The 27,220-nt window shown below is 35.5% G+C and overlaps 1 protein-coding gene and 1 pseudogene across 2 annotated transcripts in view; one reads left to right on the plus strand and one right to left on the minus strand.

Annotated features, from left to right (window-relative positions):
* The window catches only part of PKN2 (protein kinase N2), a 127,804-nt gene that overhangs the window by 32,375 nt on the left and 68,209 nt on the right, over positions 1-27,220 (minus strand). The window contains exons 5-8 of one of the 2 annotated variants that reach the window (XM_037060915.1): positions 26,797-26,942; positions 26,492-26,705; positions 14,147-14,284; positions 12,587-12,696 (exon numbers count right to left, since the gene is read on the minus strand). In XM_037060915.1, coding sequence (XP_036916810.1) covers positions 12,587-12,696; positions 14,147-14,284; positions 26,492-26,705; positions 26,797-26,942 — 608 coding nt within the window. Of the gene's footprint in view, positions 1-12,586; positions 12,697-14,098; positions 14,285-26,491; positions 26,706-26,796; positions 26,943-27,220 lie in introns of both variants that reach the window. The other variant, XM_037060914.1, reaches the window with a different exon arrangement.
* Positions 13,007-13,181, plus strand: LOC118997390 (uncharacterized; annotated as a pseudogene).

Genomic DNA, 27,220 nt, shown 5'->3' on the forward strand with positions numbered 1-27,220 from the left:
CAATCTTTGCAAGTCAATTAAAGAGATACACCACATAAGTAAACTGAAGGATAAAAACCACATGATAACATCAATAGAAGCAGAAAATGCATTTAACAAAATCCAGTATCCATTTATGATAAAAACTCTCAGCAAAGCGGGAATAGAGAAAACATGCCTCAACATAGTAAAGGCCACATATGACAAGCCCACAGCCAACATCGTACTCAATAGAGAAAAACTAAGTGTTTCCTTGAAGGTCAGGTATGAGACAGGGATGTTCACTTTTACCACTCTTACTCAACACAGTAATGGAATTCAAGCTACTACAGCAATCAGGCCAAAAGAAATAAACGGCTTTAAATTGGAAAGGAAGAAGAAAACTAATTATTTGCAGATGACAATACTGCATGTTGAGAACCCTAAAGAGTCTACTAAACTCTACTAAAACTGATAAATGAATTCAGTAAAGTAGCAAGATAACAAAATTGATATTCAGAAATCAGTGGCATTTTTTTACACCAAGAAGCTACCAGAAAGGGAAGGTAAGCAAACAATCCCATTTACATTGCATCAAAAAAAAAATTCCTAGGAATAAATTTAACCAAAGAGGTAGGATACTCACACTAAGAAAATTATAAGACACTGAAGAAAGAAACTAAAGAGGGTACAAATAAATGGAAGCATATATTGTGTTCACAAAAAATTAACATCATTAAAATGTCCACAGTATGGAAAGCAATCTACAGATTCAATGCAATTCCTTATCAAAACACCAATGATGTACAGAAGTAGAACAAATAATCCCAAAATTTATATGAAGCCACAAAAAGAAAACTCTGAATAGCCTCAGCAATAGCCTCTTGAGAAAGAAGAACAGCATTAGAGGTATCAGGTTACATATCAAACTATACCACAAGGCTATAGTAATCAAAATAGCACAGTACTGGCATAAAAAGACAAATACAAATTGATGGAACACAATAGAGGGCCCAGGAAAAAAACCCATACAATGGGGTAAAGATGGCCTATTCAATAAACGGTGCTGGGGAAACTGGACAGATACTTGCAAAAAATTGAAACACTTTCTTACTCCATATACACAAGAATAAATCAAAATGGATTAAGGACTTAAATATAAGACCTGAAATCATAAAACTCCTAGAAGAAAACATAGTAAGATCTGTGACATTTCCATTAGCAATATTTTTTTTCTGACATATCTCCTTGGGTCAAGGAAACAAAAGAAAATATAAACAAATGAGTCTGCATCAAAGTAAAAAGATTTTGCACAGTAAAGGAAACCATCAACAAAACAAAAGACCAACCCACTGAACGGGAAAACACATTCTTCAGTGACACATTTGATAAAGGGTTAATATCCAGAATTTATAAAGAACTCATACTACTGAACACCAAAAACAAATAAAACCAACCACGCCAATCAAAAAGCAGGCAGAGGACCTGAACAGACACTTCTCCAAAGAGGACATACTGATGGCCAATAAGACATATGAAAAGATGCTCAAGGTCACTAATCATCAGAAAAATGCAAATTAAAACCACAACGAGGTATCACTTCTCACCTGTCAGAATGGCAATCATCAGTAAATAAACAAGTGCTGGAGAAGATGTGGAGAAAAGGGGACCCTTTTGCACTGTTGGTGGGAATGCAGACTGGTAGAGCCACTGTGTAAAATAGTGTGGAATTCCTCAAAAATTTAAAAGTGGAACTGCCTATGTCCGAGCAGTTCCATCTCTGGGTATGTATCTGAAGAAACCCAAAACACTAATTTGAAAGAATACATGTGCCCCTATATTCACTGGAGCATTATTTACAACAGGCAAAATACGGAAGCAACCCAAGTGTCCATCAATAGATGAGTGGATAAAAAAAGCAGTGGGATACATAGACAATAGAATGTTCGAAATCAGGAAAAAATGAAATATTACCATATGCAACAGCATGGATGGACCTAGAGGGTATTACACTCAGCGAAATAAGTCAATTAGGGAACAACAAATACCATATAATTTCACCCATATGTGCAATCTAAAGAACAAAATAAATGAACAAACAAAACTGAAACAGACTCATACACAGAGTCCTGTTGTTGCCAAAGAGGAGGGTCTTTGAGGGAATGGATGAAATAAAAGACAAGAGGGTACATTAAGCCTTTATACTTAATCCTTTTGCTGAAAGGATTAAATGCAAATTGGCAGTTACAAAGCAGTCATGGGAATGTAAAGTACAATATAGTCAATAATATTGTGATGACTATGTATGATGCTAGGTATGCACTGGAAATATGGGGGGGAGCACTTTGCAAATTATATAATTCTTAAAGCCTTGGTTTCTGCTTCGTTAGAATGGCAATAAATATACCTTCCTCAAAAGTTTACTGTAAAAAATAAAAAATAAAATAATATAAAGAAAAAAGTAAATACAATAAAACAAAATTATGAACAAACAAACAAAAAAAAGCCAAGGGGTCTGAGGTAGGGTAGACGTTACTTAGACAGACAGGTGAAAGAAAAGTTGTTGGTAATAAGGTAAAAACCTGAAAAATAGGACAACTTTTATAAGTCCGGCTCAAGTTAGAAACTCAAATTTATAGTAATAGGTGATTCATATCAGCAGCATTCAGCACATTAGAGCAGATTGGACAGATGGTAGAAGTGATTTATTGTTGTGGGTTTCCACAGCGGGTATGGTATAAAGACCAGTTTGAAAGATGTCACATGTCATCAGTAAGACAATGGTTGTTGGTAATACTGGTTTACAATAAAGAGAGTAAAAACTAATCTGTAAGGGGTGATAGACCCTTCTTAAAGGATCAAGGGAATGGAAACATTTAATCAAATATCTAGCTTAGTGGTAACGAAGTAAAAGAGCCAGAGGAACATTAGTAATAACATGAGTTATCATTTACTACATAACCATGTGCACTACAGGGTATTAATCCAGGTGCTTTGTGCAGTTATCTTATTTAGGGAAATAAAATTTGGTCGAAGTTTGGCATATTGAATTTAAAAGTTCAGAACAATTATTTCCTACAATGACAAAAAGTAAAGGTATACTGGGTTTGAAGTGTTCAAAGAAACTTGAAATAACAGTAGGTTAAATAGGTTGTTTAGATACACAGATATTTTTAAATCCCCCATAATGATGGCAAATAGAGTGAAAAACCAACTGAAGTCTGTAGGGAGTATTGCAGAGTTCTAGCCAACATGGAGGTGTAGGTAGAAACCCTTTGCTTCCTCGCACAACCAAAGGAGGATAACAACCAACCTAAAATCATGGACAACCAGAAGTGCCAGAAAATCACACTGCACGGAGCTCTGACAACCAAGGAATTAAAGAAACAGTCAAACAGAACAACCAGACCGGTAAGAACCCAAGAGGAGGCTGTGGACCTTGAGGGCAGGGGTGGCTGAGAGAAACTGCAGTGAGGCAGCAGAGGACACTGGCTAGGCTGGCTCAGAAAAACCTTGGCAAGGGCAGGGCTGGCTGAACAGGAAACTGAGACTCAGAGCTGACTGTGGACTACAGTGGTTGCTGAGATGGGAGAAACTCCCAGTTTCACTTGAAAAAGTTCACTGGAAAGTGGGCCAGAGCCAAGGAGGGGAGCTGCACTGTTCCCTCTGGCCCCTCCCCCCACAGGCAGTGCTGCAGCACAGCACAGAGGGCTGCCCTGCCCAGGTGAATACCTAAGGCACTGCCCCCATCAGCTGCACCAAGACAAGGAAACAGGGCCCAAATGAAAGAACAGAGCAAAGCCTCAGAAAGAGAGCTAAGTGATGAGGAGATAGCTAACCTATGTGATGGAGAATTTCAAGCCCTAGTAATCAAAATGCTCACAGATCTGGTTGAGCTTGGTCAAAAAATAAAAGAACAAATGAAGGATACCCCAAGTGAAATAAAGCAAGATATTCAGGGAACCAATAGCGACAGGAAGAAAACCAGGTCTCAAAGCAACGATTTGGAACAAAAGAAAGAAATAAACATCCATCCAGAAGAAAAGGAAGAAACAAGAATTCAAAAAATTGAAGAGAGACTTAGGAACCTCTGGGACAACCCAAAACATTCCAATATTTGAATTATTAGGGGTGCCAGAAGGAGAAGAACAACAGCAAGAAACTGAAAGCTTATTTGAACAAATAATGTAGGAAAACTTCCCCAATCTGGCAAAGGAAACAGCCTTCCAGGAAGGCCAGGAAGCTCAGAGAGTCCCAAAGAAGTTGGACCCAAAGAGGAACACACCAGGGCACCTCATCATTAACTTACCCAAGATTAAAGATAAAGAGAGAATCCTAAAAGCAGCAAGAGGAAAGGAGGGAACTACCTACAAAGTAGTTCCCATTCGACTATCAGCTGATTTCTCAAAAGAAACCTTGCAGGCAAAAAGGGGCTGGAAAGAAGCATTTGAAGTCCTGAAAGGCAACGACCTACATCTAAGATCAATCTATCCAGCAAAGCTAACATTTAGAATGGAAGTGCAGATAAAGTGCTTCCCAGATAAGGTCAAGTTAAAGGAGTTCATCACCACCAAGCCCTTATTACACGAAAGGTTAAAGGGACTGATCTAAGAAAAAGATTAAAAATATGAACAGTAAAATGACAACAAACTCACAACTGTCAACAAATGAACCTAAAAGGAAGACAAACAATGAAAACAAAAACTAAGCAAACAACCAGAACAGGAACAGAATCAGAGAAATGGACATCACATGGAGAGATTTCAGTGGGGGGGAAGGGAGGAATAGGGGGGAAAAAGTACAGGGAAGAAGCATAATAAGTAGGCATACAATAGATGGGGAGAAGTAAAAAATAGTATAGGAAACAGAGAACTCAAAGAACTTATATGTGTAATCCATGGACATGAACTGAGAGGGGGGGAGCGCTGGAGGGTAGGAAGGTATAGGGCAGAGGAAGGATTAAGGGGGAGAAAATTGGGAAAACTCTAATAGCATAATCAATAAGATACACTTTAAAAAAAGGAGTATTGCAGAGTATCGAGTGGTCAAGAAATAATAGAGGTAAGAAAAAAAAGTAGACAATTACACATATTCCACTGTCTCAGAAGACTCGTAGCTTCAAAGGAGGATGTGACATGTCAGTTGATAGAATATGGAATCAGCAAGACATAAAAAGTGTAAATTATAGCTCTGTTATAATTAAAACAATAGCATCTCAGATTAAACAATGTGCTCAATGTCAGACAGCTCATGCATAGAGGGAATTAAAATGTCTCTAAATTCTTAGCCTATGACTTGTTCTATATTAAGATGTTGCATCTTTACATTTTTATCATTTTATAGAAAAGACAGTATCTTTCTCACTGCCACGGTTTCTATGAGGCATCTCTTTCATTTCTCCCCTAAAATATGGGTCTCTTTCTTGACCTTCTTACTCATGCCCCAGTGTGAGTCACCTGAGAGAGGACTTCCTTTTTGTCTTGTGAAGCAGGCTGTTAAATGAAAGCAGGCAATGTATTCTCCCATGCCTTAAGTTTCTCATGGGTTGGGGTCCACAATGTTGCTGCACACCAATTACACTCTCAGGTACCAGCTTATGTTTCAGGAATACAGATGAGGACATGACGGGGGGTAGTTTCACAACCTTTTCTATGACCCCTACCTAACATTCTGGCTCAGTCCCTCTAGTACCTCAACAACCACTGATCCTTCAGCTTCACTGTTACTTCCAACCTTGTAATCCTACCACCGTTTTATTGGCTCTTACTTTCTCGCTGTCCTTTCTTCCTCTTTCTCCACTTACTGTGAACATTCTCTATTACTGTGCTCTGAACAGCACTGATTCCTGATAAAAATTTTCTAGTTTCAGTTCTAAATTTCAGTTCTAAATTTTCTAGTTTCTGTCCTTTCAGGACAGGGCCCATCTATGTTTCTAATATTAACACAGATTTTTCTCTTTTACAGTAGTAAGGTTAATAAAAATGAAATGTGAAAGGGAAAAGGTTAAGTATAAAGGCTTAGTGTACCCTCTTGTCTTTTACTTCAAATTCTTAGGGAAGAATCAAAATTTTTATAACAGGACAGCTGGAAGAATTCAGGAAAAGTTAGAAATTACATAGCTATTATGTTCTAATAAACATTAATACAGACCAAACTTTATAAGAAAACATAAAAAGGGTAACATGGTAAGAATAGAAAGAACACAGAATTAATAGTAGACTTCATCAAGAATCCTGGATTGTATCTTAGGCTAATTATTTAACCCCTAGGACATAATTCCTTACTAATGTGTAAAATGAACGGGCTGAATTAGATCAGCAATTTTCCAATCTTTTTTTCCCCCTCCCTCACTGGCAAATTCCAAATGACATTTTACCAGGCATCTCGATAATAAAAAAAAGTCTCCATCGTGTCTTCTGAGACAATTCTGCAGAGCCCTGAGCTCCCAGGAACGTAAGTTGATCTACTCTTTTAGATCATTCTACATCTTTGTTACTTGTAGAGTATCTTACAACTCTGAAAAGACTTATGAATCTTGTATCTTGAAAAGTACAGACCCAGTACAGAACACTTAGTTCCTAGAATGCCAAAGAAAAGAAACTTGACATTTTAGGCAAAATGCTGGTCATGAACATGTCAGGCAGTTTAAAATAACATTTTCTATAAATGTATCTATAAATATTCTCTAGAAAGTCTATAAATGTAAGAGATAAAATGAAAGAGTAAAAAGCACATGAAAAAGCAAAACATACTATGCAAACAGAAGGGGTTGGCACAGTAAAGAATGTGGTTTCTACCAAAGAAGTTTACAATCAAATTAGGGGCAAGTAACATGCATATCAAGAACCTAAAAGGTCTAGTAGGCCTGAGGGATGATGAATAGCTTTATTTAGCCATGTAAATCATCAAAGTTTCAAAGGGAGGATTAGTCCAAAGTGGGAGGAATGAAGTAGAAAAACAAGTGTAGGTGAAGATTACAATTCCAAGTGAAGAATAACCAACTGACAAGTATCAGTCTTCCTAGTTGTCTAACATTGTAGTTTGTGTAATTTTAAACTATTTTCTCTCTTTGAGGTTTCCACCATCTTCTGCCGTTTCCTCCTCTGGGCCACTGTAATCTTTCTATCTCATTCAGGTTACCATCGTTTAGGATACAAAGCCTAGTACGAAGCCTGAAATTTATTAATATGCAACTAAGTACTCTGGTTCTCAGTTTCCTTAACTACACAATGATTACATGACATTTAAGTACTTTTAAGTTCTATTTTAAATATATAACTCCTAACACAAAAACCTAGCTACAAGAGAGATCTACCTAGCCATTTTCCCTCTAGTAATAATTATCTTTAGTAAGTTTCATTTTGATCATATCACTCATCAAAAAATCTTATAATTACTTTAAATTAGCTCTCAAATGAAAGCAAGTTTAACATTCAACCAATTAATTCCCCATTACCTAACATGTTCTTCTATTATACTCAAATTTACAGTCACATGCCAAAGCCAGGGGCTGAATGGACTAAAATCACTGAGTGGCTAAAATGTGCCAGGCAATGTGAAGCATTTTATATACATGATCTCAATTTTCTTCCTAACAGTCCTATGAGGATTACATTTTATCCCCATTTTTAAGATGATGAAACAATTTCCAGAAGTAAGATTATATAAATTGTTTACTATCAAATAGCTAGTAAGCAGCAGTTGAACAATGAACCCTGGCTCTCTGGCTTTAAAGCCAACATTATAGCAAATCTATTACATTAAAAATGAACAGAAACAGAAAGAAACATTTTATAGTCATAAATATTTATATGTATTCACACATATAGTTTAGGAAGAGGATGCAAATGTAACAAAACATGAAGACCATGTCTATACACTAACAACCTCAACTATATTTCTCGTTCTGGTGGGCTTGACTGAATTATATTGGTCTAACTATTTAAACAGCTAATTTATACCATATAACGATGCTACTTCTCTGGCCCTGAAAGAAAAAATATCATAACTGAAAAATATCTTAGAAGTGTAACCATTCTGACTCAAGAATTCCCTTACATTCTCTTTATAAATTGCTCATTGAACTTTATTAAGAGAGAATTTACTAATTCCTACAACAGCTCATTTCATCTTTTAACAGTATTATTGTTATAAAAGAATATAAGATGAAATCTGCCAGCCATTGACTTTTGTCCTCCACTAAGTACATAGTCAGTCTAAGGATGGAAGATGTGCTACAGCTTACTGCTTGCCCCTTCTCCAAGCATTTGGCAAACACTGCCACTTGATCAGAATAATTTTCTCCGTAAACCAAAATGCACTCAGTAAATCTTAATGAGCTGCAGAAAACCACTATCAATCAATTAGAGTTGACATACACAAATTGAAGTCTCTTGCTATTCTTAGTCTAATTCTTTTTATACATGTTGTTTTTAAACAAAGTTACCAAATCTTTGTAAAATATCCTCTTTGATAGACTTAAAATACCATTTTCGTTCAATGGTTCCACATGTAACAGGATTTTCATGATCACACCATTCTGGTATTCTTTACTGTATAACCTTTTAAAATGCTTATCTCACCTTAAGTATGATCTGATGCAGCTGAAAAGATTTTTTTAAAGATTTTATTTATTTATTTTTAGAGGGGAAGGGAGGGAGAAAGAGGAGAGAAACATCAATTCCTGGTTGTCTCTTGCTCACCCCCCACTGGGAAGCTGGCCCACAACCCAGGCATATGTCCCAACTGGGAATCAAACCAGTGACCCTTTGGTTCAAGGGCCAGCACTCGGTCCCCTGAACCACAACAGCCAGGGCAAGATTTTTTTTTTAGTTCTCTTTGGCCAACCTTTGTCCTCCTAACCTTGGGATACTGCTTATAATTTAGTTGTTATACCTTTGTTTTCTTACTTATAAACTCTTTCCTATGATGGGTTAGTAACTACTTTTATTAGTTTCTGTAGCACATGCTACTTATTTTTATCGAAGTAAGTAATAAGTAATTCTTAAGTAATTCAGATGATGTTAACTCCTCTATTAAAAGCCCCTCAATTGTCTTCCAATATATAGCCTATAAAGACCCTGGCAATCTGGCACCTACCTACAGTTGTTATTTCATATCACACTAATCTGTCTTACCATTTTTATTCTTACAACACATCAAGTCTCTAGTACCTGGCTCAGGGGGAAGGTGGGGTGGTGGTGGTCATGTTTTGTGTCCTCTGCTGGGCACACCCTCTGGATCTTTGCGGGTTGGGCAACTTTTTACTCAGCAGGTCTTAAACATAGCCTTCTCAAAAAGACTTCCCCTGATTGCTCTATTTAAAGCAGCCCTCCAATTTACTGACACCACCACATTTACTTCCTTCGCTGTACTTGTAGATTTTTAAAAAAACTTGTTTACTACTCATTTTCATTCATTATAATGTACGGTTTATAAACATAAGGAATTGAACTATCACTACTTTAATTTTCACCAGCATCTAGAATGATGCTTGGCACAGAACAGAAAATCAGTGATTATTAAGCTCACAAGTTCCATTATAACAGTAAGTAAATGCTATCTCTGTAAACTGGATCTAGTACATATAAGATGTTCAATAACTACCTGGGAAATAATGGAGTGATGTTATCCGCTTGGCATTTACTATGACCTCTAATTCAAAGATCGCTTCCAAATCCACTTACCCAGCCCTGACCTCTAGTTCCACACCTTTAGGTATACAGAACCTATATACCTACATATCTATAGAACTAGCTACACACCCTCCTCTGGTATTGATCTTTTCTAACTTCTGGAACATCATTTTCTTTTAAATTTTAAATTCCTTACTCTACTCATATCCACTTAGTTACTAAGTCATACTAATTTTTCTTCATTTCTTAACTGCACCTATTCCTATTGCCATATTTTATGTTAAGCTCTCATCAGTTTATAGTTGTAGCACTAGAGCAGCTTCATCATTTATATGCCTTTAGTCTCTCCTCCCTGAAATTCATTCATACAAATCTGATGATCAATTTTCCTGTTATGGTTCCCATCCCCATACCAATTAGTATTCAAAATCCTAACATCCAAAGTCCTCAATATCATTTTAACTGAAGTCATTAAAGGGAAGTTATATTTGGGAAATTAGTGGTAGACTATTTTCTTTTTTGATTTTGAAAGTGTATTTATTAATGCTACGGACAGTGAAATAAGAATAGGCCTAGGCTAGAAGAAGCAAAAGGAGAGAACCTAGTCAGGCAATTTTGGCTCTGTAGAAATGTGACAGGAAAGAAATGAGTCTGAGTGTGGCTGCTTTGGCTTATTGGGAAGTCAGAGAGAAGGAGGCCTTGGAGACAGGTTCAGAGGGCTAGCCCAGGATGAGCTGTCNCCTACATATCTATAGAACTAGCTACACACCCTCCTCTGGTATTGATCTTTTCTAACTTCTGGAACATCATTTTCTTTTAAATTTTAAATTCCTTACTCTACTCATATCCACTTAGTTACTAAGTCATACTAATTTTTCTTCATTTCTTAACTGCACCTATTCCTATTGCCATATTTTATGTTAAGCTCTCATCAGTTTATAGTTGTAGCACTAGAGCAGCTTCATCATTTATATGCCTTTAGTCTCTCCTCCCTGAAATTCATTCATACAAATCTGATGATCAATTTTCCTGTTATGGTTCCCATCCCCATACCAATTAGTATTCAAAATCCTAACATCCAAAGTCCTCAATATCACTTTAACTGAAGTCATTAAAGGGAAGGTGTATTTGGGAAATTAGTGGTAGACTATTTTCTTTTTTGATTTTGAAAGTGTATTTATTAATGCTACGGACAGTGAAATAAGAAAAGGCCTAGGTTAGAAGAAGCAAAAGGAGAGAACCTAGTCAGGCAATTTTGGCTCTGTAGAAATGTGACAGGAAAGAAATGAGTCTTGAGTGTGGCTGCTTTGGCTTATTGGGAAGTCAGAGAAAAGGAGGCCTTGGAGACAGGTTCAGAGGGCTAGCCCAGGATGAGCTGTCGTTGCCTGTTGCTCCCCTGGTTGCAAGTATTGGGGGCTCCCTTAGAGTTAGGAGATTCATGCCTGTGGGGGGAAAGAGGGGGAAAGAAAGGGCGCGGGCATGCTCCCAGGAGGGAGAGTATGCTGAGATGGCAGATTATGTATTTATTTATTTGTTTGTTTATTTATTTAAATTGCTGTTCAAGTACAGTTTTCTGCCCTTTACCCCCATCCCAGCCCACCCCCCCTCCTGCCTTCTACGCCTCCTTATTATTGTCCACATGTCCTTTATACTAGTTCCTTCTAACCCTTCCCCTCTTCCCCTGACATTTCCTCCCTTCTCCCCTCTGGGAAATGGTAGATTCTTATATACAGTTTCAGATGTAATGGCAAAAAGTCTGCAACTAATCAGATATATACTGAAAAGCCACTGAAGTGTAAGTTCCTTGAGTGACCTCGTTTATACTGTTATATTGCTGCTCATCTACCACCTCCAAGTCCCTGCAATACAGCAGGTATAAATGAATATGTGCTGATTAAATAAATAATTTTATAATAATTTTTCATAAAAACAAATGAATGATCCTAAGCCAGAGAATGAATGCTAAGATGAAAGTAGTATTCTCTAAAAGGTAGGTATGGTACTCACATATGGAGATTAGTCAGTAAATTAGTAAAAATGCCCAATATTAATTATGCTCTTAATTAGTGAGCTCTAACCACTATTCTAAAATGTTTACATGGATTTAATCATTACACACCTCCACACTGCAGACACTACTAAAGATAAGGAAACTGGTGTACATAAAAGTTTATGTGTTTGCTCAAGTACAAAAACATGTAAGTGGCAGACACAGTACTGAAACCAATCAATGATGAGGGCCTCACTGGGATGCTGTCTGTGAGGATTAAAAAAAGATAAATTGTAAAAGTAAAGGCTACAGCAATAACCACTACCTCATATAGTCATTAAGCATTGTAAATCTGCTTTCATTAATATATGTAATTTTTAAAATGACATATGTACCATCAATCTGAATACTAAATGATTATAAAGCTTAAAATCTTTTATTTCTAGGTAAAATTATAATTTTTAATACTTTCTACTCATACTCCAATGGATATATTAGAATATGAGTACTGAAATTACTTATCATAATAAATTTAAATTTACTGTGGACCAATTAACCACTATGGCTACAGATTGCATTCTAACCATTCACATCACTCACAAAAGCCACTGAAACACATGGAAGGCTGGCTGGATAAATAAGCATAACGGCTCATTTCAAATCTATCTTTGATAATAAAACCTACAAATGGTAAATCAATGATTAGAGAGTACATTATTAAAATAAATTTTAATATTAAATCTTACCTGGTTGCCAACCTTTCAAGGTTAATACAAACTACACATTTTCAAATCACTGCACAAATGAGAGCTACAGCAGCCATCTTGATACTCACCTCTATCTGAAGGTAGATAGATTTACCTAACTCAACAGATGAGAAAGGTCAAAAGTACTAGGTTCTTCTATTCTGTTAAAAATAGAACTTCTCAAATTCTTATGAAACATAAATTTTAAATTCAAAATGACTATAATGAAAATTCAAGTAAAAAGTTTTCCATCTTACCCGGTCTAGTTCCAGTGTAAACTTCTGGTCCCATGACTGATTGGAAATGGGTTTCCAATAAGTTTGACCAACCACAGTATTATCTAGCTTCAGAACTGCGCAGACATCATCTGTAATTACAATTTATAAACTTGCTTAAATATTTTAAGACCTTTATAATAGAAGTACCACCGTTTAATGGAAACAAAAGTCTCCTGATCCTTCAAAAATAAGGTTTTTCTTACTGAATACTGAAGATTTTCATTCTTTTATTTATTTTTAAAAAGGAGTAGAGAGGAAGACAGACAGGGAGAGAAACATCAATGTGTCTTTGCCTCTCTCATGCCCCACTACTGGGGACGTGGCCCGCAACCCAGCAATGTGCCCCAACTAGGAATTGAACCAGTGACCCTTTGCTTCACAGGCCTGTGCTCAATCCACTGAGCTATGCCAGCCAGGGCTATATATCTATTCTTATCAGTTTAAGACCTGATAAGGATATATCAGGTGTTATACTGAATGAATTTTTGGAGCAGGGAGATGGAGTAGGAGCTTGCTCTGTCCATGCCACATATTGACCTGGTATTGCAGGACCTCTGGTAATGGTACACGAAAAAAAGTGCAACCATCCAGTTTCTCTCTCCTTATATCTGCTATTTATACAATTTCTTACCTTAGACATTTTTTATTTTCGCATTTTCCCTAAGATCTCTACCTATAGAAAAGCAAAGGCACACTCACCTTTGTATTGTATTGTACATTGGTTGAAATGTCATGTACCTTTCTCCCTAATTATACATTTGTATCATAGTTTATAATTATACTTAGAACATCTCCAAAGTGCTTCATCAACCTTTTATGCAGGGTCTGGCCCAAATAATGTCCCTTTTTCATTACAAAATCTTTTATTACAAAATAATAAGTATGTAATTCTGTAACAAAACAACATCACACTCAAGTACAGCACGTGATATTTTAGGTGAAACATTCAAATTAAAACTATAAACTACAACACCCAAATTATCACCCTACCAACTGTAGTCAGGCAGACAGTACTTCTGGCCCTGTATTTTACTCTACCATCTTCACCTACTTCCCCATTTCAGCATGCTACTTGGGTAGTGGGCTACTACCCTGGTAAACATGTCTGCTCCAGTGGTTAGTTACCAAGAGTTAAATATTAGTTAACAAGTGTCACTACATCACTGAAAGAATTAAGATGTGATGAGTCCCACAGCCTCTATACACTTTTAGTTTGGCATAAAGAGTGATGCTCAGTATTTCATTCTGCCAAAAGAATTAATGTTTTATGTCATTCCATTTTCTAATATATTTTCAACAAAGTAAATGCTGTTGCCTTTTTCATTTTCATGTTATTATAGCTTTTAATATTTTAAAATTAAATTATGAAAATCATAATTTAAGGTTTTTTTGGTCCAACTTTGACCCTCCCATTCTACTCTATTGCCAATGCTAAGTCCTCTGTATAAGCCCTTTAATTTGTTACACAATAAAAAAATCTGGTTACTGAACTGGACAAGTCATCGGTTTTTAGGAGATTTCGACTACTTCCACTTTTACTTTTGCTTGTTCTGCTCATGAAAGATGATCTGGTTTCACTTGGACTCCAACCAGGTAGTGCAGCCGACGTTGCTTTCGATCGTCCAGGGACATTCTCTAGGATATCTTGACAGCCCATAAGACGAACTTCCAAAGTACCTGTTAGCATTAAAAAAATGTCAAATTGAACATCAATTTTTAATATATAAAACAATGCCTTTGTTACCTATTAGGTAATGGGGCTCAGGGAGATAATCTAAAATAGCAAATTCTCTTCTCCCAGATGATCTGTGAGGTAACTAACATCTTTCCTATTTTAATTAGAGAAACCTATTCAAAAATCTTAAGTCAAATGTAAGAAATTTTATGGAAAGAACAGCACCTCCCAAATATTGTTTGTAGGGCATAAAACAGAGCAAGTTTAATAAACTTCTATATATCTGAATACTTATTTCTATAATTACATGGAAGAATGACAGAATTATGAGGACAGAACATGTGGGAGGGGAAACATAAAGCAAAATAATATGCCTATTAAAAGAAACACAAAAATTAGAAATCTGACTATGTAAATAACAGATTTCACAGTTATTCACACAGTTACATAGATAACACAGAAAAGGACTTTACATTCTAGGTTTTCTAGAATAAATGGGATTGTTTTGTTTGAAGGTGTACTACAACATTAACTTTCCATGCTAATAGTTTAGTAAACTAATTATTGGTTGCAATTATCCACACACAAAATAACTGCTATTTCCTTCGGTAAATAAATACTAATGGTGTTCAAAATGAAAATGAGGAACTGTGAGTTAGGGTACCTGGAGATATGGCTTTGTCATCATTTGGGCTAGACACAGTGTACTGGATTTAAAAATGGTTGCTTTAGTGTTAGCATTTTAGATCCTGTACATACACAGTATAACACTTTAGAAAGAGTATTCACTGGTAAAAGCTGCCCCATTAAACTTAAACGATTACCACTTAATTCTACTTAAAGTTGTAAAATATTTAACAGTAAGGAAAGGAATTTTAAAAAATTATTTTTTATTCTCACCCAAAGACGTGCTGATTGATTTTAGAGAGGAGAAGGGAGGGAGACAGAGGGTGACAAACATGGATGTGAGAGGAAAACATCAACTGGTTGCTTCTTGCACAAGCCCCAACTGAATCCACAACCCAGGCTTGTTCCCTGATCAGGTATCAAACCCGTGATGGCCCTCCAACCAAATGAGCCACGCTGGCCAGGACCAAAGGGCATTTTAACAGAATGAAAAAGCCTGGATTTGCTTTCAACTCAACAACTTTAAAAAAAATCAGACAATATATTTGAAAAAATAGTATCAAAGACTTTGGACATCAGGCAATGAAGAACAGCGATCCCTAAGAGATAGGAAACAAATGAGACCAGCTCTAAGTTTGATACAGTTTACTGCCTTGAGAATGTCCAGGACACAGTACAAGGAGGACGGATTTCAGGTAGAGCCAAGTAGACTACCCGAGTTAAGGAGAAAGAACTAAGAATGAAATGATCAAGGCAGCTAGAATTCATAGGTAGATAAAGAAAATAGCTGTCCAGAGACAGAACTCCTTGGACTGGTTCTTCTGATCAAGTACTCAATCTTCACCCAGTAAGTAAAGATTAATTACCCATAGACTAAAAATGTTCTGGTCCCATGCAACAAATCTTAAAAGCAATTCTCAAAAGATCAAACTGTTTCCAAGTAACATAACTGTAACATAATTGTTTATAAGAACAAAGCTCAAGAATATTTATAGAAATACATAAATACTCAGTACCCAACAAGCTAAAATTCAAAATGTCAGACATTACCAGCTGGATCTGTTTTCTACTGTTACATTTTCAAATGCCACAAACTGAGTAGTTTGAAACAATACCCGTTTGCCATCTCATAGTTCTGTAGGTCAGAGCCTGGCTGGTCTGCAATCTCTGGTCAGATCTCTCAAGGCTGAAATCATCATGTTTGCCAGGCAAGGTTCTTATCTGGAAGCTCGGAAGAAAAACATGCTTCCAAGTTCATTCGGGTTGTTGGCAGAATCCAGTTTCTTGCAGCCACTGGACTGGGAATGCTATTTTCTTGCTGGTTAAGAGCGAGGAAATATTTTCAAGTTCTAGTGGTCCCTTCCATCTCTGACTCATCAATGGTATTCAAGATTCAGCTCTGATTTCCCCTTTGCCAAGAGTCTCTGAAAATCCTCTGCTTTTAAGGGGCTCGCTCGGGTGATTGTATCAGCCCCACGCAGGTAATTGCCCTTTACATTAACTCAAAGTCAAGGAAATAATAGTAATCTTAACCACACATGTGAAACCCCTTTTACCATATATTATTACAGAAGTGATGTCCATCATAGTCACAGGGGAGGCATTCCACTAGTCATTCTTAAAATTTTGCCTATCACACCAGACAAGCAAAAAAACCAGAAAACTAGAAACCATAATAAAAAAAATCAAATAAAAAACTGATCCAAAAATGACATGTTAGGAAGCAGATATGAACATTCACACAGTTATTATAACTATATTCCATCTATTCAAAAGTTGAATAGACATAAAAAATATCAAAAAAGACCCAAATTTCTAGAGATGAAAACCACAATGTCTGAGATTTAAAGAAAAAAGTACTGCTGGGATTAGTTAGCAGACTATACACTGAAAAAGAAAAGGCTAATAAACTTGAAGCTATAACAATAGAAATGATAAAGTATAGGAGACAGAAAATAAAGAGGTGGGGGAAAAATAGTAACAAAGCATATGTGAACTATGAGTTTAACTTCAAGTGACCTAATATTTGTATTAGTGAAGTGCCTGATGAAGAGCAAGAGAGAAGAGGGGACAGAAAATATACCTAAAAAAATAATGGCTGAAATTTTTCTAAATTTTTGAAAACTATAAACTCAAGAAGTAGCCAAGAAGTTCAATAAAGCCCTGACCAGCATGGCTTAGCTGGTTGAGCATTGTCCCACAGAGCAAAGGTCATTGGAAGGTCATTGGTTGGATTCCCGGTCAGGGCACATGCCTGGTCAGGGCACATGACTGGTCAGGGCACATGCCTGGGTTGCAGGCCTGGTACCTGGTTAGGATTCATGGAGAGAGGCAACTGATCGATGTTTCTCTCACACATCAATATTTCTCTTCCTCTCTTTCTCTATCCTCTCCCTTCTCCTCGCTCTAAAAATAAAGTCTTTTTTAAAGAAGCTCAATAAACAAGAGGAAAAAAAGTAAATCACACTAATGCTTAGAATAATCAAATTTCTTAAAACAAGCTATAAAAAAGACTGTAAGTAGAAAAAAGGCATGATATATACAAAGATTAAGATGCCAGGAGATTATTCACTCAAAACAATGACAGAGAAGCAATATCTTTAAAGTACTGCAGAAAAAAAATTAACAAATAAACTGTGATATTAGAATTTTAAAGCCACAAAAAACATCTTTCAAAAATTAAGACTTTCAGATACAAAATGAGTAAGGAATCCATTATCAGAAGACTACCATAGGATCCATCCATAGTATTCCTAGGACTTTACCCAAGTGAGCAGAAACCTATTTACACAAATACTGTATGTGAATGTTAGTAATAGCTATATTTTAAAAAGTACAAAAGGAAAACAACCCAAATATCAATTGCAGGTAAATGGATAAATGAAGTATAGTACATCCACACAAGAGAAAACTTAAACAATAGAAACTACTGACACATACAACACAGATGAAACTCAAAATTAGAGTGAAAAACAGACAAATTACCCCCCCCAAGCCAACAGTATATACTGTGATTTCTTTGATATAAAATTCTACAAAATGCAAATTAATATCTAGTGAGAGAAAAGAGATCAGTGATTGCCTGGGGACAGTTGTGGGGAAGGGGCCAGAAGGGAAGAGAGATCATATATATACATAGAAGCACATGAGGACACTTTTGGGGATGATGGATACACCATATTTTATTGTGTATAATGCACACTCACATTTTTTGGTTCATACGTTCAGGAAGAAAAATCTTTTATTTTTTAAATTCAATTATGTATTTATATTTAGATACTTGTTCTTTGTATTATAAAGGAATTTTAATTTTACCATTTATTTTTAACATATTAAGGTACAAGAAATTTTATGTAATAATTTCAAAACACAAGAACAGATAAAATGTACTTCAGTACTATACTCATGTATAATGTACATTATTTTTCCCTCAAAAATTTGGGCAAAAAATGCACATTATACATGGCAAAATATGGTAATAATTATCTTTGTTGTGGTGATGATTTCACAACTTTAAGACAAAACTCACATTTATAGCTTTAACTATGTGTAGTTTATTGTATGTCAATTATACCTCAATAAAACTGCTCTAATAAATGGATGTTGATGACTGTGGCACAACTATATATATTTACTGAAAAGCATAAAACTGTATACTTAAAATGGGTGATTTCTATGATAGTAAATTATATCTCCATAAAGCTGCTAAAAGTGGGGTGAGGGGCCTCACTCTTGTTGGGTTAGGCTATGAATATCTTATCTAACTGCAAAGTGTTAAGGCAGATTAAGTACAATGGATTCCATATCAATTTTAGTTAAGAAGAAATGGCTTTTATTTGTGTGTTCTATTTGCTTTCTTGTTGTTAAACTGGCAAACTTAGCTCATTTTCAGTGAAAATGCTGAGCTGTAAAAGTAATCCTGGGGAAACTGAAAACATCTGGCTACTACCTCAAACCCTGGTAGCTTATTAAATATTTTAGTAATTTCAATATTAGGAGATAACAATGCTCAACACCTGTTTTCATTTAGAAAAAAAATCTGGAGGGATTTAAGATCTTTATTAAGCATATATAAGTTTCCTGCTTTTATGAGGTAATGCAATTGCATACAACCATATTAGAAACAGCTGAAAATTACATTTTTTACTTTTATAGCCCACAATATGAAATTTTTAAGACAAGCAAGTCCAAGAAGTAAATGTTTATATATTCATAAGCAGTACCTATGAATTCCATTAGAACAAGGAAATGCATTTTTATTTTTTTAAGTTTCTGGAAAAACTACTTTATACAAAAATTACATTTTACTAATTCAGCATTTTATCTTTTTACAATTGAGTAGCATTTTTTAATTCTGAGGAAATCTTTCATAAAAACTAGTTATGTCTCAAAATGTAGACCCAAAGGATTCAATTATACTTTGTCAAAGTAGCAACAAACATGTAAATTTCAGGATTATAATCATATCACAAAATAAAACAGAGTACAAATGAGACAAGTAATAGCATTCAGTGAAAAACTCGGGACAGTAAATGTCCCTACTACTTATCCATGGTAATCCTTCATCATGTCCAGACCTTCATTAATAACAATACTATTTCTCCTCCTAGCTACCCCATATAGTTTCAGATCCAGTAGGAACTTAGAGGAATTAAAAAAAATTACGATGCCCTGGCTGGTATAGCTCAGTGGATTGAGCGCGGGCCTGCGAACCACACGATCGTGGTTCAATTCCCAGTCAAGGGCACATGCCTGGGTTGCAGGCCAGTTCCCAGTGGGGGATGCACGAGAGGCAACCATACATTGATATTTCTCTCCCTCTCTCCTTCCCTTCCCCTCTAAAGATAAATAAATAAAATTTAAAAAAATGACGATGTTTTCTTTAAAACCAAAATGTGTTAGACTGGCAATTTACATTACTTTGAGTAAAAGAATAAAGAAAAGCAAAATAACTGAAAAGAGGTTAAAGAATTGAGAAGAACCAACCAGAAATGGAAAGGAAAAAAATTTCTAGCCATATTCATTTTTTCTGAAACATGGCTTTATTACTTTTTTTTAAAGATTTTATTTATTTATTTATCTTTAGAGGGGAAGGAAAGGGAGAGAAACATCAATGTATGGTTGCCTTTCATGCGTCCCCTGCTGGGAGTTGGCCTGCAGGGAACCTGCCTGCAACCCAGGCAATGTGCCCTGACTGGGAATCGAACCGCGCTTTATTACTTTTTTATGTTTCTAATATTTGTTTCTAAATACTTTAAACAATTAGTTATTCAGAAATTCCTGAATATTAATATGTTCAGAACTGTAAGATGCTGAAACTTAGATAATAAGTACAGTCCATGCCTTGTAATATTTACCCACTACAGTAAGTGCTCCCTTATTCACAGTTTCACTTTTCAGTCTCAGTTACCCAGTCTGACTGTATTAAATGAAAAATTCCAGATAAACAACTCATCAGTTGTAAATTATGCGCTGTTCTGAGTCACATGATGAACTCTCACACTATTCTGCTCCTTCCTGCTTAGGACATGAATCATCCCTTTGTCCAGTGTATCCACAATCTATAAGCTAACAGGCCATTAGTTCCTTTTCAGCTGTTTCAGTTATCAGATTGACTGCCATGGTACCATACATCTTTGTTCAAGTAACCCTTATTCTACTTAATGACCCCAAAGCACAACAGTAGTGATGCTGGCAATTTGGATATTCCAAAGAGAAGCTATAAAGTACGTCCTTTAGGTGAAAAGGTGAAAGCAAAAATTTTATGTTAAGATCTACTGTAAAAGCAAATTTTCTGTCTGTGAAATTGTGAAGGAAAAAGAAATTCTTGCTAGTTTCGATGTTATACCTGAACCTGCAAAAGTTACAGCCATGGTATGAGATGAGTGCTTAGATATGACAGAAAGGGAATTAAATTTGTGGGTGCAAGTCATGAACACTTTCACAGCAACACATTGCACCATAAAGTACTGAGCCTATACCAAAACTTCAGCAAGAGATCCCCTGAAATGAGTGACACCAAGCCTTTTATTGCAATTAAGAAATGGGTTACACATTCAGGAATAGGTTTGGAATTTTATCATCTTACATCAGCACAAGAAGAAAGGTGAGAGACCTCACATTCACAGAATTTTTATTACACTGTATTATTATAATTGCTCTATTTTTGTTCTATTTTTAATATACTTATTTATTTCATCCTCGAAGACTTTTTTTATTGCTTTCAGAGAGGAAGGGAGTGACAGAAACATAGATGCAAGAGAAAAGCATCAGCTCTCTTCCCTTCTGGCCCCCTCCCGTATGTCCCCAGTCTAGAGATTGCACACTCCCCGACAGAAGAGTGTGCATGCCTGGTCTAAGAACCAATCCTGCAACCTTTTGGTTACAGGATGATGTTCCAAATGAGCCAAACTAGCCAGGGCATTGTAGTTAATGTCTTATTGTGTTTAATTTAAACTTTAACATAGGTATGTATGTATAGAAAAAAAACATAGTACACGTGGGATTCAGTTCTACCCATGGTTTCAGGCATCCAATGGGGTCTTGGACGTATCCCCCACAGATAAGAGGGGATTATTTTATCTGCTGAATGTACATGGTAGGGCAAAAGTAGGTCTTATAGATGTACGTGAAGCACAGAATTTATAAGTAAGTTATTAACTGCAGTATTTTTCATATAAACCAACTCTTGATCTACTTTTGTCCCACCCTGTATTAAGTGTCTTGTGCAAAGGGCTGGGATTACATGTAGGTTAATGACAAGGTCTTTGTTCTTCATAGGTTTATATTCCAATTCTGATTCAATTCCTGGTACCCTAGTGTCTCAATATTTTCATTGTGTTCCTGAAAGATATACCTAACAGCTGTTTCACAGAATATTGCAACAAATAACTATATAAAAAAATACACACACAACTTTAAAAAGCAACCTCATTTCATTCTTAAATAACTCTCCTAATGGAATGTGTGTACCCGTTGGACACTGTACAACCTCTCAAACTTTGAAATTAGATTGGAAACTGTCACCTTTACCATTTTAATTAATCTCTGGGTTCATCTTGTTGGGGTGACTCTGGGCCTCCTGGGCTTGTAGGTCAAGTCATTTTAGGAATATCTATAACATGATCCAGTACAGGCTATTTGTATGGAAAAGTGACTGGAAGAGGCTTGGGTTGGCTAGCAAGTTGGATGAGGCAGGGCAAAGGGTTGATAGGAACTCAGATATTGCTCCCATCTGAAGACAGAGGCTGGATCAAGGGAAGCCTCATCAAAGGGACAGTGGCTTCTTGACAGCACTTCTGTCTGGGAGAAAGGTGCCCTTCTGGCCAATACCCCAACACCAGACAATTCTGTTCCTCTCATGTGTTTCTGGCACTTTTAGAGCTGCAGCCCCAGCACTGGAGCTTAAAGAGAGTGAGTCCATCAGCAAATGAGTCCAGGCACAGGCCCTTTCAGAGGAATGCCTAGGACTCCAGAGGCCCTCCATCTCACTAAGCCCCAATCTCTCTACTGGCTCTCCACAGCCAGAGTTATGGAGACTTCTCTTCCCAGCACTGGAACTCTGGACTCGGGGCCTGGTGTGGGGTTGGGATCCCTCATTCAACAAGGGGAACCTCTGCACCCAAAATATCCCCCGTGATTTTTAACTGCCACATGTGATTGTGGGATCAGCTCATTTTGTGTCTCTGCCCCTCCTACCAGTCTCAATGTGGCTTCTTCTGTATGTCCTTAGTTATAGTACTTCTGTTGACACAGACTTCAGGTGGTTCTCAATGACAGTTGTTCAGTAGTTTAGTTGTAATTTGATGTGATTATAGGAGGAAGTGAGCTTTTAGCAGTTCCCTATTCTGCCATCTGAAATTACACAATATTTATAATATGCAGTTTTCAATAAAAAATTATGAGGTAAGCAGAGAAATAAGAAAGTATAGGTGATACACACGATAAGCAGAAATCAAGAACAACTGTCTCTAAGGAAGCAAAGATACTGGATTTATTAAACAAAGAATTTATAGCAACTATCTTATATATAGCCAAAGACCTAAAGGAAACCAAAGGCAAAAAAAAGAGTGATGTTTCAAAAAATAGAGAATGTTAATAAATATATAGAATTTATACATAGACCCAGATAGAAATCCCAAAGTTGAAAAGTATAATAACTAAAATATTAAAAAGTTTATTACAGAGGTTCAACAGCATAGCATAGCAGGCAGAAGAATCAGCAAACGTGAAGACAGGTCACCTGAAACCATGCAGTCTTAGGGACAGAAAAAAAAAAGTAAACATAATTCTACATTAATGGAATTACTGGGGAATGAGAGACACTGCATGAAGAAAAACACCGATTAACAATTACACCCGACTTCTTATAATAGAAATACCGAAGCCAGAATACATTAAATCACATTTTAAAAGAAAAAGAGATTTCTATATCCACTAATAATATTCTTTAAAAATTAAGGTGAAACCTATAGGAAAAATGTGAAAGAGACTCTAGCACATCTTCATACGATAAATGCTAAAAGAAATTTAATGAGCCAAGGAAAATTGTAACAGAGAAAATTTCAACAAGAAGATAAAAAAGAATAAAAGGGTCACTAAATACAAAGGCAATGTTTTCTTTTCTGAGAAAAATACTCTGAAAATAGTAAACTATACTCTTAAAGTTCTTAGCTCTTTAAAGTAAAACCAATATTAATGAGTAGATTTCTAATGCATTTGTATAAGTAAAATATATTACTACAAGAAAGGGAGGCATGGAAAGATTTGCAAATGCGTCTTCAAAAAATTTCTTAAACTGATTTGAAAGTAACAGAGTATGTTACGATCAGAGATGGTAGTAAGTTTAATATGAATACCTGACTCTCTAAATTAAGCAATAAATACATACACAAACACACACAGACAAGCACAACTAAAAAGCTATATGAGAAATGAAATGGAATAATAGCAGCCATTTGTTTCAATAACTAAAAAGTTCAGGAAAGAATAGAAAAAAAAACAGGATATGCTATTCAAATATCAATACCAGAGAATTATATATATATATCAAAAATAACGGTAATAGGAAGGTTTATAAAGAAGACATGAAACCTTCTGGGGGTTGCTATGTCATAAGTTTTCAAACTATACACATCAAATATGTGCTGTTTATATATACAGTTTGCTCTCTGCATTTGGAGGTTTTATGCAAATACTACACCATTTTATATGGGGCATCTGAACATCTGTAGACTTCTGTTACGTGTAGGGGGCACTGGAACCAATCGCCCATGGATAGAGGGATGACTACGTAACTAAAGCTGTTAAAAAAAAAAAAGAAAGAAATACTACAATATCCTAAAAACTTCAAATTAGATATTCAGCATAGATAAAAAGAGTAACCTACATGATATATATAAAACATTTCACTTTTACTAAAAAAGCAAACAGGTGGGAAAAAATGGAAAAATTCAGTAAGTTACTTTATGTATGAGAAGGATAGTATGAGTCTACTAATAACAAAGTAAACTCCACATCAAAGAATATTTTTAGAAAGAAAAGGAATTATTTATAACAATAAGAGTAAACTGATCAATAAGATATAACCACACTAAATGTACATGCTCCTAATTAAAAGCAAAACAAAAGGAGATAACATTAAAACTTAATGGAATTAAAAATGGTTTGCAGCTGACCTAACTGATTTCCTATTCCTATTTGTCACCTGGATTGATTACTTTAAGAGACTTTATGAGAGCCTTTTTTTTTTTTTTGAGCTCTACTAAAGCTGGGTGTTTAGGAGAAAACTTGGTGGTGAGAAGACTCTGACTCCTGATGCTTGCTTGCTTCATGCTTATAATTTCTGATATCTATGAAAGCTGATGCCTGTTTTTGTCTTTACTTCTGATCTCTGGTCTCCTGAAATGTCAGTTCATCAATAAACATTTGTTGTTGTCAACAAAAATTAAAATAAATAATATAGGGAAACAGAGACCAACCTCTGGGATAACATCAAGAATACAAACATACACGTTACAGGAGTCTCAGGAGAGACGAGAATGTAGCAGAAAGAGCATATGATAAAATTATGGCTGAAAACTTCCCAAATCTGATGAAAGACATGGATTACACATGAAGAAGTTGAAAGAATCTAAGTAGGATAAACTCAAAAGAGATGATCACTATGAGAAATATAATCAAACAGCGTAAAAACAAAGACAAAGGGAAATTCTGAAAGTAGCAAAAGAGAAGCAACTCATCACTTACAAGAAATTCTCTCAGTAAGATTAAAAGCCAATTTTTCACCAGAAAGCATAAAGGCTATAGAAGGAACTAGGATGACATTTTTAAAGCGCTGAAAGAATAAAATAAAAACTTGTCATCTAAGCATTGTATGTATGGCAAAACTATCCTTCAGAAATTAAGAAAATAACAAATTCTCAAATATACAAAAGTCAAGGGAGTCTGTCCCAAGTAGTCCTGCCTGGAAGAAAGGCAAAGTCATTCAGATTAAAATGAGAGGACACTAGGTAGTAACGTAACAACATTGGATAAAAGTAACACCCGTAAAACTAACTTCACAGGTAAACATAAAAGCAAGTAATACTATATTTTAGGTTTGTTAACTTTTTGTTTCCTTTATGACTTAAAGGACAAATGTATAATATAATAATTATAATCTATGCTAATGGACATACAATGCATAAAGATGTATAAAGACAGGAGAAACAGCTGTATAAGATCAGAATTTTTGTAGGCTACTGAAAAATAAATTGGTATCAATTCAAACAAGACTGTTAAAATTTAGGATGATGGTTGTAAGCACCAGGATAAACACCAAGAAAATAACTTAAATACCTAAAAATATACAGAAAAGGAAGCAAGAAGGGAATTTAAAAGGTAAGGTAGAAAAATTCAAAAAGAAAGGAAAGCCGTATGAAAGGAAGTCAGGAAAAAAATTAAGACTTGTAGAAAACAAATAATAAAATGACAGAAGTAAGCCCTTGTGTTGTCTAAAAAATATATATGGTTAGTGTTTACCCCTGGTTCACCACAGTCAAAAGGTGAAAACAAACTAAACATTCATCATTTGATGAATGAATAAACAAAATCTGGTACATATCCACACAATGGAATATTATTTAGCTATAAAAAAGAATGAAGTTCCAATACATGCTACAAGAACAAAAACCTTTAAAACAGTACACTGAATGAGAGAAGCTATACACAGAAAGCCACGGATGATACATAATTTTGTTTAAATGATATACCTAGAACAGACAAATGTATATAGACAAAAGCCAATAGTGGTTGCCAGAAGCTGAGAGCAAAGGGGATTGAGGAGTAACTACTTAATAAGCATGGAATTTCCTTCTGGGATAATGAAAATCCTCTTTAACTAGATAGTAGTGATAGTAATATAACATTAGAAGTATACTACCTCTGAGCTGTATTTTTTAAATGGCTAAAATAATTAATCTGTTATGTGTATCTTATCACAATATTGTTAAAAATGTGTGCAGTTTTTAATTTATTTATTAAACAAGGACAGATGTAGCCAAAAAAGCAACAAAACTAATCAGAAGGAATGTGCTACATACCTGTTAGTGCTGCTGGTTTGGATAGTGTACTATACTGATTTTGTGTAGATATCATACTTTGACGTGGACTTAGTGTTGGTGATGCAACTAGTGACAGCTCCTCAATAATGATACTGCTTTTGGGGTGATTCTTGGGAAGTTCATTTAATCTTTGTTCTAATGAATACTTTAAAAGGTCCAACTTCTGACTTGATTCATTAAATCTTGCTTGAGCCTTGAATAGAGAAAAGACAATTGTTGTCACTTAAAGAACTACATTCTTTGAGTAATATATTTATTAAGTTAAAACTTTTATTTAAAATTACCTCTGAAAGTGCTTTTCTGTCTGTTACTTTTCCTGAGCCAAGTAATTTCATTACATTCTTTGCACCTTCTGCTACTGCAAACTCTATCCTAAAATGATGCCTTAATTCTTCCATCCGAAGTTCAAGAGGACTTATGACAGGTTTTGCTAGAGAAGGAAAAAAAAATTAATTGAAACATTTATATCAGTGTTTAGTATCAGCAATTAAAACTCATAAAAAATGAAGCCTTACATTAGTAGTCCTTAAAACAGAGTACTTAACAGATACAATGTTGAGATATAGCGCCTTTTAGAAAAAGCTCAGATTAAAAGCTCAACCAAAAAAAAAGTATAATGCCGCCTGTTGCCTCCTCTTCAATTTTAAATCACTGCATCTTTCTTACATAAAATTTATTTAGTACCATATTGCCCATAAGAATGACAAC

The sequence above is a fragment of the Sturnira hondurensis genome, unplaced genomic scaffold, assembly GCF_014824575.4.
Source record: "Sturnira hondurensis isolate 20B ecotype Veracruz unplaced genomic scaffold, ASM1482457v3 Scaffold0013063, whole genome shotgun sequence".
Classification (NCBI taxonomy): Eukaryota; Metazoa; Chordata; class Mammalia; order Chiroptera; family Phyllostomidae; genus Sturnira; species Sturnira hondurensis.